At 38.4% G+C, this 14074-nt stretch overlaps 1 protein-coding gene across 4 annotated transcripts in view; it reads right to left on the bottom strand.

Annotated features, from left to right (window-relative positions):
* Positions 1 to 14074, bottom strand: part of ATP11B (ATPase phospholipid transporting 11B (putative)) — a 98275-nt gene that overhangs the window by 44290 nt on the left and 39911 nt on the right. For all 4 annotated transcript variants that reach the window (XM_084769738.1, XM_084769739.1, XM_084769737.1 and 1 more), the window contains 5 exons: positions 7233 to 7383; positions 5790 to 5987; positions 2672 to 2914; positions 1992 to 2167; positions 1618 to 1686 (listed from right to left, as the gene is read on the bottom strand). In XM_084769738.1, the coding sequence (XP_084625864.1) occupies positions 1618 to 1686; positions 1992 to 2167; positions 2672 to 2914; positions 5790 to 5987; positions 7233 to 7383 (837 nt within the window). The remainder of the gene's footprint in view (positions 1 to 1617; positions 1687 to 1991; positions 2168 to 2671; positions 2915 to 5789; positions 5988 to 7232; positions 7384 to 14074) is intronic.

The raw sequence follows: 14074 nt of genomic DNA, 5'->3' as shown, positions 1-14074 counted from the left end.
TGCATTCGCATGAGAAGAGGCTCTAAATTATCAATAACAGTACAGGACACAAAGTCCTTAACAACTACCATATACTTTACAGACCTTGGGTCACTTTAGTGCCACAGAAGCCAAGATGAAGATCCAACAAAGATGAACATTCAACAAAACCAGTAAGTAGTACAGAAGAATCATCTCTTATCATTCCCTGTCCTAACACACATAACCAACTCAGCCTCTATGCAGCCTTTCTATTTGTTTGTTTGTTTGTTTGTTTCTTGAGACAGGGTTTTTCTGTGTAGCTCTGGTTGTCCTGGATCTACTCTGTAGACCAGGCTGGCCTCAAACTCACAGAGATTTCACCTGCCACTGCCACTGCTTCCCGAGTGCTGAGATTACAGGCAAGAGCCACCACACCTGGCTCCTTTATGCAGTCTTAAAGTTTGTCAGCAATGATTCTAAACCGTGTGTGTGTGTATGTGTGTGTGTGTGTGTGTGTGTGTGTGTGTGTGTGTGTGTGTGTGTGAGAGAGAGAGAGACAGAGAGAGAGAGAGAGAGAGAGAGAGAGAGAGAGAGAGAGAGACAGACAGACAGACAGACAGACAGAGACAGACAGACAGATAGAGAGACAGAGAGAGAGAGACAGAGAGAAGGAGCAGGAAAAGGAAATGCCTCTGTTGAGAGCTGAGAGAAAATTTATGAGGATAACTGTAGTGGGGCTTGAAAAATATCTTCCAGGAGAGAATTCTATAATGATGTGTAAGCAATGAATGTTCTAAGTGGACAACAGGTTCGTTCATGAAAGCAGCTTCTGAATGGGCCTTACTTCTTTAGTATGGAAAAGCATAGCAAGGGCTGAGGTACACAAACACCAGGCAAAGGACTAACCTACTCGAGTAGAAAGAGCATAAGCAGGCTGCTGTTCCTGAATGCTTGAACATAGATCACAGACGACAACACAAGGGAACTTGTACTGGGGTGCAGCTTCATGGCACAGCACTTGCCTAACATTCCTGAGACACTGGTTTTGTTCCCCAGTTCCACAGAAACAAAACATAAAGACATTTTCTTCTTCTGATAACCTATGAAATCGCAACTTCAAGAGTATTTAATATAAATATATAAGCAAATTGAGTACATAGCATACTGTTATAATTATGATGAGATACAATGTAATATTAATGTCACTCTAGAGAGAGGCTAGTAAGTGTTTTATGTAGAGTCAGGTAGTATTTTTATATTTTACAGGATATATACACACACACACATATACATATGGTGGATTATTCTTGCATACAAAACAAGTGTTCTATCACTAAACTACATCCCCAGCCTCTTTCTGCTTTTTAAATTTCGAGACAGGTTCTTAATAAGTTTCCTGGGCTGGCCTCACTCTATGGCTTAGGCTTTGAGCATCTGGCTATAGGCTCCACCCTACCAGAGCTATTTTATTCTCTCTTCTCTCCCTTACTCTCTTTTTCTTTCTTAAACAACTCTAAATACAATCTAACATAGCTTATGGACTATACAAAAACAGACTGGAGTACAGTCTGTACTTATACTTATTACAAACTATACATATTATAGACTATACATATTATATATATTATAGACTACTACATATTCAAAACAATTTACCTTTCTAGTCTTCCAAGTACTTTAACCTCCATAGTTTCTTCAGAAATGCCTATAAATTTAATACCAGCTCTAGGGATGAAAAGAACAAAGAAATACAAGATTTAAGGGAAGATATTTCATATTTCACAGTATACCTTTGTAACTTAGTTTAATGAAGGTACATTAATTGAAAGTTTGAGGTGTATTTACAATACTGAATTTGAATAATATGAACCTATTCTTAAGAACTTGACAGGTCAGGCTACATCCAAAACAATGCAAAGTATTCCCACAAGTTGAATTTACATTTGAGAACTTCATATGACATATCTCTTTTATTCTAACAATTATTTCAATGGTATGCTCTAAGGATCAGAGAAATGAGGCTTAGTCACCTTGCTGCAGCTTCCACTAGAGCCTTTTCATCTGGTGAAGATGCATAGTACTCCAGCTGCGCAGGCGCCAGGTTGGACTGCCAGGGGCCATCGCCTATGCCATCAGTGTGAGCATTGCTGATCTGTACCGTATGGCAGAGACTGACTGCTTTAAAGAAGAGATCATGTTCTTTGATCTGTAGGAACATAACACTCACGATCAAAGCACTTTCCAATCCCATAGAGAGAGACAGACAAATGACCTGAGAACTAAGACAAGAGTGCTGTGGCTTAGGCTGCTTGAGTAAGAGTTGTACATTTTGGGTTTCAACCTTACAGACTGTCTTAGGAGCCTGTGGTGTAAGGGACAAATTGCAAGCTAGGAGACTGTGTCCTTGAAAAGAAGTAAGGTCTCAGAAAGACGAAAATATTTATTTTTTCTCTTTTTCACTTCAAGGCAGTAACAGCATTTCCTAACTGTTCCACTTAAGTGCCTAGCAAGCTAAGGCATTTAAGATGCTTAGTAATGACAAACTAAACTGGGATGGAACTACAGTCTCAAAATAGTGTTTTGAAGTACTAAATCAAAGACATCTATTTCAAATACTTGTGGCTTCACTGACAGGAAGTTCCCCTTAGTCCATCTATTAAAGAGAAAGAATACATAGGAACCCATAATTATTAATTTGGAAATTGCTTACTAGCTCAGTTTCACTTTCAGGACTGGATCTAAAAGAAGAACTGGCTGTGAGATGGGCTGAGTTGTTGAGATGGGACAAACTACCAAGGTAAGATAAGTTTCCTTCTGTGGAATCAGGGGTTGGTCCTTCAGGTACAAGTCTACCATTGATTTCTTGGTATTTCATGCCATTAATTGAACATTCTCGAAACTGCATCTCATTTTCTGTCAGTGTTCCAGTTTTATCCGTAAACACGTATTCCACCTAGAGAAAGAGAACAAAAGAAACCTTAGCGTTTAATGGGTCACTGTTGAACAAGGTGACAAAAGTATTTAAAATGTACATGTACGTCTTTAGATACATATCATCTGTAGAGGTGACTGACAATAAGGTATAAGAATTTCATGTCTATATCTTGGCCAAGCTACTTTTAAAATAGTATAACTTGACACTTACCATTGAAGTCAGGGTAGAAAGGACACAACCTAGAAAGTAAATAGGGGCCAGGAGAGATGGTACAGAGACAAGGAGGGCATCTCCTTCCTTCCTTCCTCCTTCCTTCCTTCCTTCCTTCCTTCCTTCCTTCCTCCTTCCTTCCTTCCTTCCCTCCTTCCTCTCCGCCTCCTCCTCCTCCTTCTTCTTCTCTTTCCCTCCCTCCCTCCCTCCCAAAACAAGAATACAACTTGAAAAGTAAAAAGAGAGGCAGCCATTACAAGAAAACAAAACCCAAACAAATTACAGACCAATATTTCTCATGAGAATAATATATTCATGTATACTAAGTCCAGAAATATATAAAAAGGATTACATATCTTGTTTCCAAACACATCAGGAATCAATATTAACTTGGCATGTACAACTTGTCAGATTAATGATATTTGTCCTTTATCCTATTAATAAAATGACCATCTCAATAGATACAGAAGTCACTTGATAAAAATCTAATACTCTTTATGATTAAAAAAAACACTTAACATACTATGATAAAAGTGTCTTTAAAACTAGGTACTATCATGGTGAGTGACTTCCTATGAGTAGAGGTATTAAGATAAGGTTGTGCTCACATGTTTTATTCAAGATCATACTGAAATTTCTAGTCAGGAAAAAGAAGCAAGTTTCCTTGTTTAGAAAAAAAAGAGATAAAGCTATCTCCATTTGCATATCAAATGACCTTGCATATACACCATCCAAGGAAATTCACCTTAAAAAATCTATTAGCACCAGTAAACAATTTCAGTGAGAGTCTAGGATAAAAGATCAATATGCAAAAGCAAAGAATTAAAGTGAGAAAAAAAGAAAGAGGGGTAAAAAACTAAACTTTAAAGTCCATATTTTTGGAGACAATAAAGGTAACAATTATACTTGAGACAGGGGACATGTATTCTGTAAAATAAAAATTTATTCTACAGGGCCCAAGACCAAAGTCTATGTATGCAGTCTTAGCTACTATGAAGGCTGAGATGGGAAAATCATTTGAGCTCATGCTTTTTTCATTTTTCTGAGACAGGGTTTCACTATGTAGCCTGACCTGGAACTTTCTGTGGAGAGCAGGCTGGTCTCAAATTTACAGAGAGCTCCCTGTTTCTGACTCCCTAGTGCTGGGATTAAAGCCACTGCACCAGGATGAGTGCAGAAGTTTAAGCATAGCTTGGGCATCAAAATATGGGGGCCCTGTTGGAGGTTGGTCTGATATATTTTGATGCTAATTACTGCTTGCTGTCTTTTAATATACCGCAAGTATTGCTGTGCAATCTTGCCTAAAAACTTATTCCTGTTTGACCAATAAAAAGCCAATATACACTTGGGCAGGCAAATGGATGGGCGTGGCTAAGGTTCCTGGGCTTTTGAAGACAGGGAGAAGCCTGAGAGAGGAAGAAAGGGCATGGAGGAAGGAGGACCACCGTGGGATAGGACTAGAGCCGCGCGGCCCAGAGAAGGGCTCTGAAGTTTATTAGGCCATACTTCTAAATTAACCACAACAAGCTAAATCTAAATCACACGTGGAGAATAGGGTGAGCGAATTCAAGATTAACTGACATGTTTGAATATACATAGAGAGATGGTGAATATATTTATAAAAGACATTTTGAGGTATACAAAACTAAGCAAATGAAGAAATAGCAATTAACTCTAGGGGAGATAAAATAAATATAATTATAGTATTACAAAGAACAAATAAGAAACCAGGAGTTTGCAAACAATATTATGAGTCATAATGTAAGTATTAATTAGATTGTCAAATTATAACAACACCAAGGGCCGGGCGGTGGTGGCGCACGCCTTTAATCCCAGCACTTGGGAGGCAGAGGCAGGCGGATCGCTGTGAGTTCGAGGCCAGCCTGGTCTACAAAGTGAGTCCAGCACAGCTAAGGGTACATAGAGAAACCTTGTCTCAAACAAACAAACAAACAAACAAAAACCCAACACCAAGGTAGGCAAAGTAGCCAAGTTTTTGCGTATGTTATGAAATGGTAAAGTAATAGTTCCCCTTTCTTTTTTAAGATTTACTTTTTAAAAAATTGTGTAGAAGCAAGTAGGTCTGTGTGTGCGTACCGAACATGACTGCAGGTGGTTGTGGAGGCCAAAGGCTTTGAATCCTCTGAAGCTGGAGTTAGAGGCAGTGTTGCATTTGAATTCATACCCGATGTGAATGCTGGGAACTAAGTTCCCTGAAAGAGCAGTATGTGCTCCTGACCTCTGAGTCATCTGTTTAGCCCCCAAGTTTCATCTTTATATTCCATAATTGCTAATGTCTAAAAATTTTAAGTCATAATATAATAGCATATAGAAATATACTGGTAAATTATGGAAGAAAAAAAATTAAGACATAAAAAGGGAGTAAGAATTAGCTGAAGGAACCAGGTGGAGGTGGCACACACCTTTAGCCCCAGGACTTGGGAGGCAGAAGCAGGTGGATCTCCGAGTTCGAGGCCAGCCTGGTCAACAAAGTGAGTTGCAGGACAGCCAGGGCTAACAGAGAAAGCCTGTCTCAAAAGCCAAAACCAACCAACCAAACAACCCAAGAATCAGCTGGAGGAAAGTAAGAGGTGTTCTGGTGTGACCTTATAGTGCTTCCTACGGCATCAGTCTTTCTACAGGGAATTCTCTGGCAAGAAGCAGGCAGCACGGTCATCCTCACCTGCCCAAGCTCTTCATTCAGATCGGAAGTATTGACTTGAGCTTTCTGATCTGACTCTTCATGATACAGATCAAGATCCCAGCCAATAAAAAACGATCCAAGAAATTTCTGCATTTCAACTGTCACATATAGAGAAATTGGAATGATGAAATTGTAGAGTACCAAAAAAGCAAGGAAATCAGAAATAAATTTCAGAATCTAGAAAAAAAGAGAAAGAAATGATTATTTAATGATAAAATACAAGAGAATTATGAGAAAGTTCTTGTCTAAATAAACCATCAACCACATCTGCCGTAAACTAATATCAGGAAGTGAAAGTTCTTGATTAAACTGCATTTATACTGCGTTTCCTCTGTCCTTAGATTACTGGCTGAGGTAAAGGTGAACTTCCTAGAGAAGTTCAAGGCACCTGGCATGGTGAAGATAACAAACACACCGCACCCTGTGCAGCGCGCTAGCCACTCTTCAAAGAGCACGGGTGACGACGACGCGCGGGGAACCTAAGCATACTGGGACACATTTTCTAGGGAACCTAAGCATACTGGAACACATTTTCTAGGGAAAATTTTTCTTCTTTTTAAAAAAGTTTGCTTATGTTTAATTTATTCACTTTACCTTCCAATTCTAGCCCCTTCACTCACCTCCTCCCTGTCCCACCAGCCCTCTCTCTGCCCCCCTCCCTACTTCAGCTAGTCCTCAGAAGGGGAGAGCCCCCCTCCCCTACCATCTGACCCCAGCCTATTAAGTCTCGTCAGGACGGAGTGCATCCTCTTCCTCTGTGGGCTGGCATAGCTGCTGTGCCAGGAGTTAGTGACCAATGAGTGGGCAACAGGGTCTGTGTCAGAGGCCGCTCCTATTCCTCTAAGGAGAATTATTAAGAAACAGAAACTGTAAAAGAAACTACAGGTATAGACTGCTATAGCACAGCAGAGCTGCCATTCGGTATGCACTCTGTGCAGTGTAAATGACACTGGCAATGGGAACCTAGACCGATTTGCTTTGCTGCCTCTTGAGAAGAAAGTGTTTTCTAATATGTACATTTTGACTTAAATAGAAATTTAGAGAACAACTGTCTACCAACATTTCAGGTGAAATTCTCTTGGTATATCAAGACCATTAAGACTCCTTGAGTTATTCAGACATGCATTAAAGTAAATGTATCCTTTAATTAATTTATAAGGTACAATAAATGATTTTTAAAATTCTTAATTTGTAATACCAAAGTAGAATGCAGTTTCTGACAAGTTTTTGTGATCTGCTTAGGCCTTAAACTAGGAAAGTACACCACTGCTAACATGCTGATTGCTCTTCTAAAAAGACATCTTGTCAATCTGATGCTGTGATGAGATCACAGTGGTCCTCCCAATCAGATATCACTACCAATGCATCAACCATCCCCAAAGAAATTCCCTTAACAGCTGGATTATGAGTAACATATAATACCTTACTACTATTTCTTTGATGTTCTGTTTTTTGGTTATACCAAGGTTCATCCCATTTTTCTTCGGCTTGCCAGGTATATTTCAAGATAGTACTGATGATGGCCTCAGAAATAAGGATTATCAGATAAATTATTAAAAATGTGTTCATTGATCTAAATCAAGAAAAAAATACAAACATGTCAATATGGTCTATAGTTTATTTGCTTAAAAAGTAATATTTGTATTATGTATCAAAATATTTAAAATTTTATTATAGCTCTTTTTAAATTATTATTTTATTTTTACTTTTACATATACACTTATATTATTACACATATATACAATAAACTACATATAATAAGAAGGACCATGAAACAATTAGGAACTATACAAATGTAGCATTCATAGTGTTTTGCTTATTTGTATTTGGCAACCTTGGAGAAAACATCTTTCCTATCTTGGTGAGTATACAATTCTGAATGTAAATCAATTAACTATCATACCTCATTCTATCAACCTAAAAATCCTTATCTAGACCTAAAAACAACTTAACCCCTAAACAACTAAGCTTAATTATAAAACTAAACTATTTGGTCTTCAACCCCATCAGAGACTTGAGAAGGAATAAAATTAAATACCTGAGTAAAAGGAAGTACAAGATAGCAGCTTTCAAAATGAGAAAATGACAGAAACAATTTGCTGCCTGAACAGTCACCCAAAACTGTCTATAATGTTGAAGCACTGTCTTCAGCTGTCTGGCCCATTATATCTGGCAGACAGACTGGTAAAGCAGGAACTACTGAGGACTTGCTTACCCTGTCTTGGCAGAGTTTAGCCGTCAACTCTGTCTACTTCTAAGCTTGCCCACTTTTAGACAGAATTCTGTCTGTGGCAGAAATGAGGACATTTTGCCCAGTAGCTGGTTTGCCACCTTTGAAGCTATCTCCATAAGGAGGTTCTTTGATGCTTATCATCTTCCCTGAGGTAGGCTGGGTGTTGCCAGGAGTTAACCTGTCTTACTGTCAAAGCCTAGCATTTCTCAGCATTTAGAAACTAGACTGCAAATGCTATTCCTAGCTTGCTTAACCATTTTCCCCAATTGTGTCTGGGCCCCTACAAAGGTATTATTAGTCCCAAATCAGCAGGAAGAAGCCTTAAAGAGAGAACAATGCCCCATTTCCCCTAAGGGGGGCTGAGTGGGGTTCTGGTTGTTCTCTAAGGATATGTATGTTTATTTGTATTGGGAGTAGGCTATAAATTATTATTGGTCTTATTCAGAGAGAAAACAAGATTGGACTCCGGGATTTCTTTTTTTCTTAGGTATGGAGATAGGGGTTGAAAAGAAAGAAGGGGAAATATAGGAATATATAGGGATGACAGGACAAAAAGTAGATTATTGACTCTATTCCTCAACTTAAGGCCTTAACTGTTACTCACAAACAAGGTTATTTTTAATTATTGGTATAGAATTTTTCAAGTTTATTCTTCACACACATTAAATATATTTATTTTAATGTAAGGTAGTGTGCCCATACAATTCTATTATAATACAAAGTTTATTTCTAATACAGGTTAGTTAGGATAATTAAGTGACACAAGTTAACTGTTAGTTGATCAACTCATGGTCATGCCAACTACTATTCTGTTTTCATCACAAGAACACACACCCTAGGTACAACATATAGATATGATTCTATAGAGAGATAAGGTAAAATAGTTAGATAAGGTCTTCAAAAACCTCAGAGACCTACAGAATATGGCACTTGAAGATGTTTTTATGATCTTAAGGATCCTATGGCAATAGTATAGATATTTAAAGGATAGTATTTTAATGACCATTTAATAAAACATAATTACCAGTAATATAGTTATAAAATATATGAATTATAACAACACAGCAAGATATATCCAAAAGTATAATAGTGATGCTTATATCTTGGGGGCTATCAAAAACCATCAAATTGTACTTAAGGCCTGCTCTATAGAAGGCGGGAATCCATTGCCATCTGTGGCTGGTGAGGTCATGAACCCTAGAGGAAAATGATCTACCACCATTTTCCTAAACCAGTATAATGTCCAGCTTCATTCTAAATACCTATCCTTATTTGCATAGGTGTGTACTTCTCACCAGAAAGCCACAACTGGTCAAAACACAGCAATCAGATGACCATGAGGTGCCCAGCATATTGGTATCTGCAACACAACCCTAAACCCAAAGCGCCAGGGACACTGCTAAAGAGACGGCAGAAAAAAATCTAAGAGCCCGAGGACCAGGACGTCTGCTGTGAGATGGTGTTGTATAACAGTTTCCTCTGATATGGAAACATTTCATCCTTGAAGGAAGCTCCTTAACCAGGGAAGTAACTCAAAAGAGCTTCAGGAAATCCCTGAAACCAGCCTGACTCACTAGGCCCCTCCCTACAGAGTAAACAAGAAAGGCTGAGCGTCCCTCTCGGAAGAGCAGACTTGAGCTGTAAAGAAGACTGTTACAGCAGACCAGCAGCCTGGAAGAAGCAGAAAGCAGCTGGGCTGCCTGGAAAGTTGAGACCAATTGAGTCCAACTTGTTGGTCTGCCTGCAGGCTGTGCAGTGTGCTCCAGGTCCCCAGCTTCATGAGCTGTCACCCATGCTGGGATCAGCTTTGGTGATGCGGCTGCCTTTGAGTCATTTCTGCTTGTGGAAGTAACCTCTCACCCATAATCCTGTAAGTAACTACAACACAACTCATTGGTTCACCAAACCAAATTTGGTGGTATCTGTACTTCAGTGTGTTGTATCTAGAGTGAGTAAATATTTGTGTTGTGTCTTCCAGGAAAAATTTTGTCATACAGCAGTGTCTTCTATATATGACAGGGAGCTACATCCATGAACTCTTAACATTGTGGTTGCCTAAACAAGTCATGACCAATGACAACACCAGTTGATATGCCAACGTGTATGGGGAAATCTTACATGGTCCCACTCCTATAAAGTACTACAAGCAACTATTGGCTACTGAGAGGGACAATCAGTCTACTCTAGAGATCTGCCCTAGGATAAATTATCCATTGAAGTAGTCAGCTCCAAACACACATATATAAACAACAGTAAGTTATCTCAGCAAATTGTATTGAAATACACATGTGTAGACATGTTTAACAAAAACAGTCTTAAATTTGGGGTTCTGTGGGAGGAGTTGAAGAGAGAAAAGAGAGTGGAATGAAAATGACATAAGCACAGTATACATGTATGAAATTCTATAAAATGTTTTTAAAAAGAATATATTTATCAGGAATAAATGGACCAATACATACAATGCTCTGACCACTGTTTTTACTATAAGTAAGTATTCTTGGATTTTTGGGATTCATCTAACTATAAGAGAAATAACTAAAACTAACATATACATTAAACTTTTACAAAACTTCTGTCACATCTACTACCTTGACCAATTCTTAAACATTTGTTAAAAAAAAAAAGATTGATGAGTCTATGACATCCTTTATAGTGGCAAAAAGGCAAATCCAAGAATAATTCTATAATTTCATCGAGTCATCAAAGTAAGGAATTCAAAATCTCTCTTTCATTCATCAAGCAACCTTAATAGATGCCCAATTTTAAGTGAAAAACCAAAATATTCATGTAAGAAATGTTTCTTCATAAAACAATTAAAATATATGGAAACATAATCACAAGGGACTAATGAACTCCACATATCTAGTGAGAATGGAAGAAAAATATACACACAGGCTTTACAAAAACTCTTCAGAGTAAAAAAAAATACCTATATTCCTGGTTTTTCTCCAATAATTTATCTTTACCCTAACTACTGAAATAGCTGCTTCTACACTCTCTTACAAGAGTACGATCAGAATACCATGAGAATCCATGGGAAATAAAGGCACAAGAAGAAGGGGGCTCTTTTTCTACATGATGATCCTGTGTTAGTCAGCTCATTATTTGGTACTTCAATAGCAGGACTGCTAACATCTTAAAATATCAAAGTATTTGGTCCAAAAGAATAAATCAAATAATCCACAATCACATAACTTAGGATCAGGAGAGCTGAGTTAAACCTGCAGTCCTTAATTTCATTTCATTAACTTGTATCCTAGCATGTCATGTCACACCTAGCTTACATTTACACTGTCTTTGCTTACAACTTCATGAGACTCTCTCCTCAACAACATATCACATTCATCTTTCTGCCAATTCTTCTTCCTCCTCCTCCTCCTCTTCTTCTTTACCACCACCATCACCACCAGTGCTTCCTGGTATTACTGCATATGTGGTATGCCTGTAATCAAACCAGGACACAGCACTTTCTAGGTGAGCACTCCACCACTGAACTAAATTCCTAACCCTTCCCTGTATTTCCATATGTTCAACTGGAAGACCTCTCCTTTTTAATTGCTTTTGTCTATAGTCAACATTCTCTTATTTAAATTTGAAATTAGCACCATAGTCACAAACGTCAGCAGTGAGACAACTCCAAATTGCCACCTTCAGCATTCTAAAGAGTTTATCTTTTAGGGACATTAAGGTCAAACTGGGATTCCTCGCTCTGACACTAAAAACAATTCAAGACTAGCCAGTATAAAAGTGTATCTGAGGATTTTGCTAAAGATATTTATTAAATATTTTATTAAAGATAAACTTTAAACACAAAAGTGAAGACAAGAGTGCTCAGAAAGAAAGTCCTATTATCTAAATTTTCACTGTATATTCCTTTAATTTCCAGTTGAGCTGGAAAGTCTAAAGGGGGAATAATTGTATCTCAGAAAACCTAACACATAACAGATATACATATGACATTTAATATCTATTTCTAGACTGGGTTTTCTTAAGCAGAAATCAGCTAATAGTTTCAAAGTGTCTTAGAATTCATGAGTAAGATTCTGGAATTGAAACAGCAAGGATAGTAATACCCTGGTGAGTTTTAATAAAAATAATGCCCTGGCGAACTCTGTTTATGAAGGTATGAACTCACTGGTACTCCCTCCTCAATGTCTACTCACTACAACAGGCTTTCGATTTCATGTTTCACATATCAAAAGCATGGAACCCTTCAGGATTTAGTGCTGGTTTTGTGCACAGTTGCTGCTCATCTATGTACTGCAACAAGGTTGGAGCAAACAGACTCAACTTTAAATTTAAAATCTTGAACTTAAAAACATAAGTTTGATATGAAAAAACATTTTATGATAAAGAATTTGAGACTACTAAGAGATGCCCAATTATAGCAACTGACACATCTACAATCTAGCCTCTACACCTAAGGCTCAGAGAATGTGAAAAAAGAGGGTGGAAAAGTTCTAGGAGCCAGGGACCATGATGGCTGCTGCTAGACAGTGGCTCCAAGACACGACATGAAAAATGCATCCATGAACTCTCAACAATATGGATGCCTGAACAAGACTGCATAATAACAACAGCTGGCATTCCAACATGGAAGAGGAAGACTGTGCATGCTCCCACTCCTAGGTGAAGAGATATAGTGGGCAACGGCTGCTGAGACGGGGAGAATCGGTTCCTTTCGGAGATGCGTGACCATATAGTTCTCCAGTCTCAGTCAGCCCTGCCTACATGCACATATGTGCAACACTAAGTGGCCGCAGTAGGTAACATGGAGAAGAGGTCCTGGATTGGGGAGGAGAGGACATGGGAGGATTTGGTGGAGCGGAGCGGCAGGAGTGAGGAAGATTCAGTACTTATATGATATTCTAAGTAAATTCTCAAAAAGGAATAAACTAAAAACATACAAATAAAGTGAACGCAATAATGAATCTATGTGTACCACATAGCTTCACCAACTGGCTTATTCCATTTATACTTCCTTCCATTCCAATTACCCATTTAATTTTTGTTTTTTATACTTCTTTTATCTTGCCATTTCTCTTTAAAGAACTTAATTTGAAATTGCAGCCTCACAGAAAGTTATAAAATCAGTACAAAGAGTTCCATCAGCTTAGTCCACATTTTCCCCACCTTCCTCGCCTTTTTAAGACTGATGACAGGGATCAGAGAGGTTTATACTGTGCAACATGCTCTACCACTGAACTACAGCCCCAACTCAATGGTGGCATCCTATGTAACTGTGGTCTAATATCACAGCTAGGAAAGTAACACTGAGATGTTACAGGGAATTAGATGTGATTAACTTTCATATTTATGAAACCTGAACTTATCTGTATATTCCCACACACAGATTAACTACCATTATCAGGAATTGTCCCATCATTAGTTTTAAAAATATATTTATCTAGGGCCCATCATGGTCACACATGCCTTTAACCCCAGCACTTCAAAGGCACAAGCAGGTAGATTTCTGTGAGTTTAAGGTGGGCCTAGTCTATATAGTGGGTTCCAGGATATCAAAGGTTACATAGAAAGACTCTGCCTCAAAAAATAAACAAAATTTAAACATTTAAATTTTTACCTTGTATGTATGAGTGTTTTGCATGCATGTTATATGTGCATCCCACACGTATGCCTGGTACATGTGAGGTGTCAGAAGACTGTCCGAGACCCAGAACTGGAATTATGGGTGGTTCTTAGCCACCATGGAGGTGCTGGGAACCAAACCCAGGCTCTCTACAACATCAGCAAGCGTTCTCAGCCACTGAGCCACGGCTCCATTTTCCATCACTCTCTTTATTTTCACACTCCCCATACTGAATCTCTTTCCCCTGGCAGCAATCATCTGTCCCCAACATACACAGTTTTATAATTTTGAAAATGTTACACAACATACTGGAAACATACAGAATATACTCTTTGAACTTGGCTTTGTACCAAGTGTAACAGTTTTGCAGTCTGCTCTGGCTCACGCATGTAATATAACTCCCCTTTCTTGCTGAATAGTACTCTATGACATAGCCACACC

The sequence above is a fragment of the Acomys minous genome (genome assembly GCF_964271855.1).
Source record: "Acomys minous genome assembly, chromosome: 19".
NCBI classification, from domain to species: domain Eukaryota; kingdom Metazoa; phylum Chordata; class Mammalia; order Rodentia; family Muridae; genus Acomys; species Acomys minous.
The sequence above is the reverse complement of the archived record's forward strand: the minus strand, read 5'-3'. Positions and strand labels throughout refer to the sequence as shown.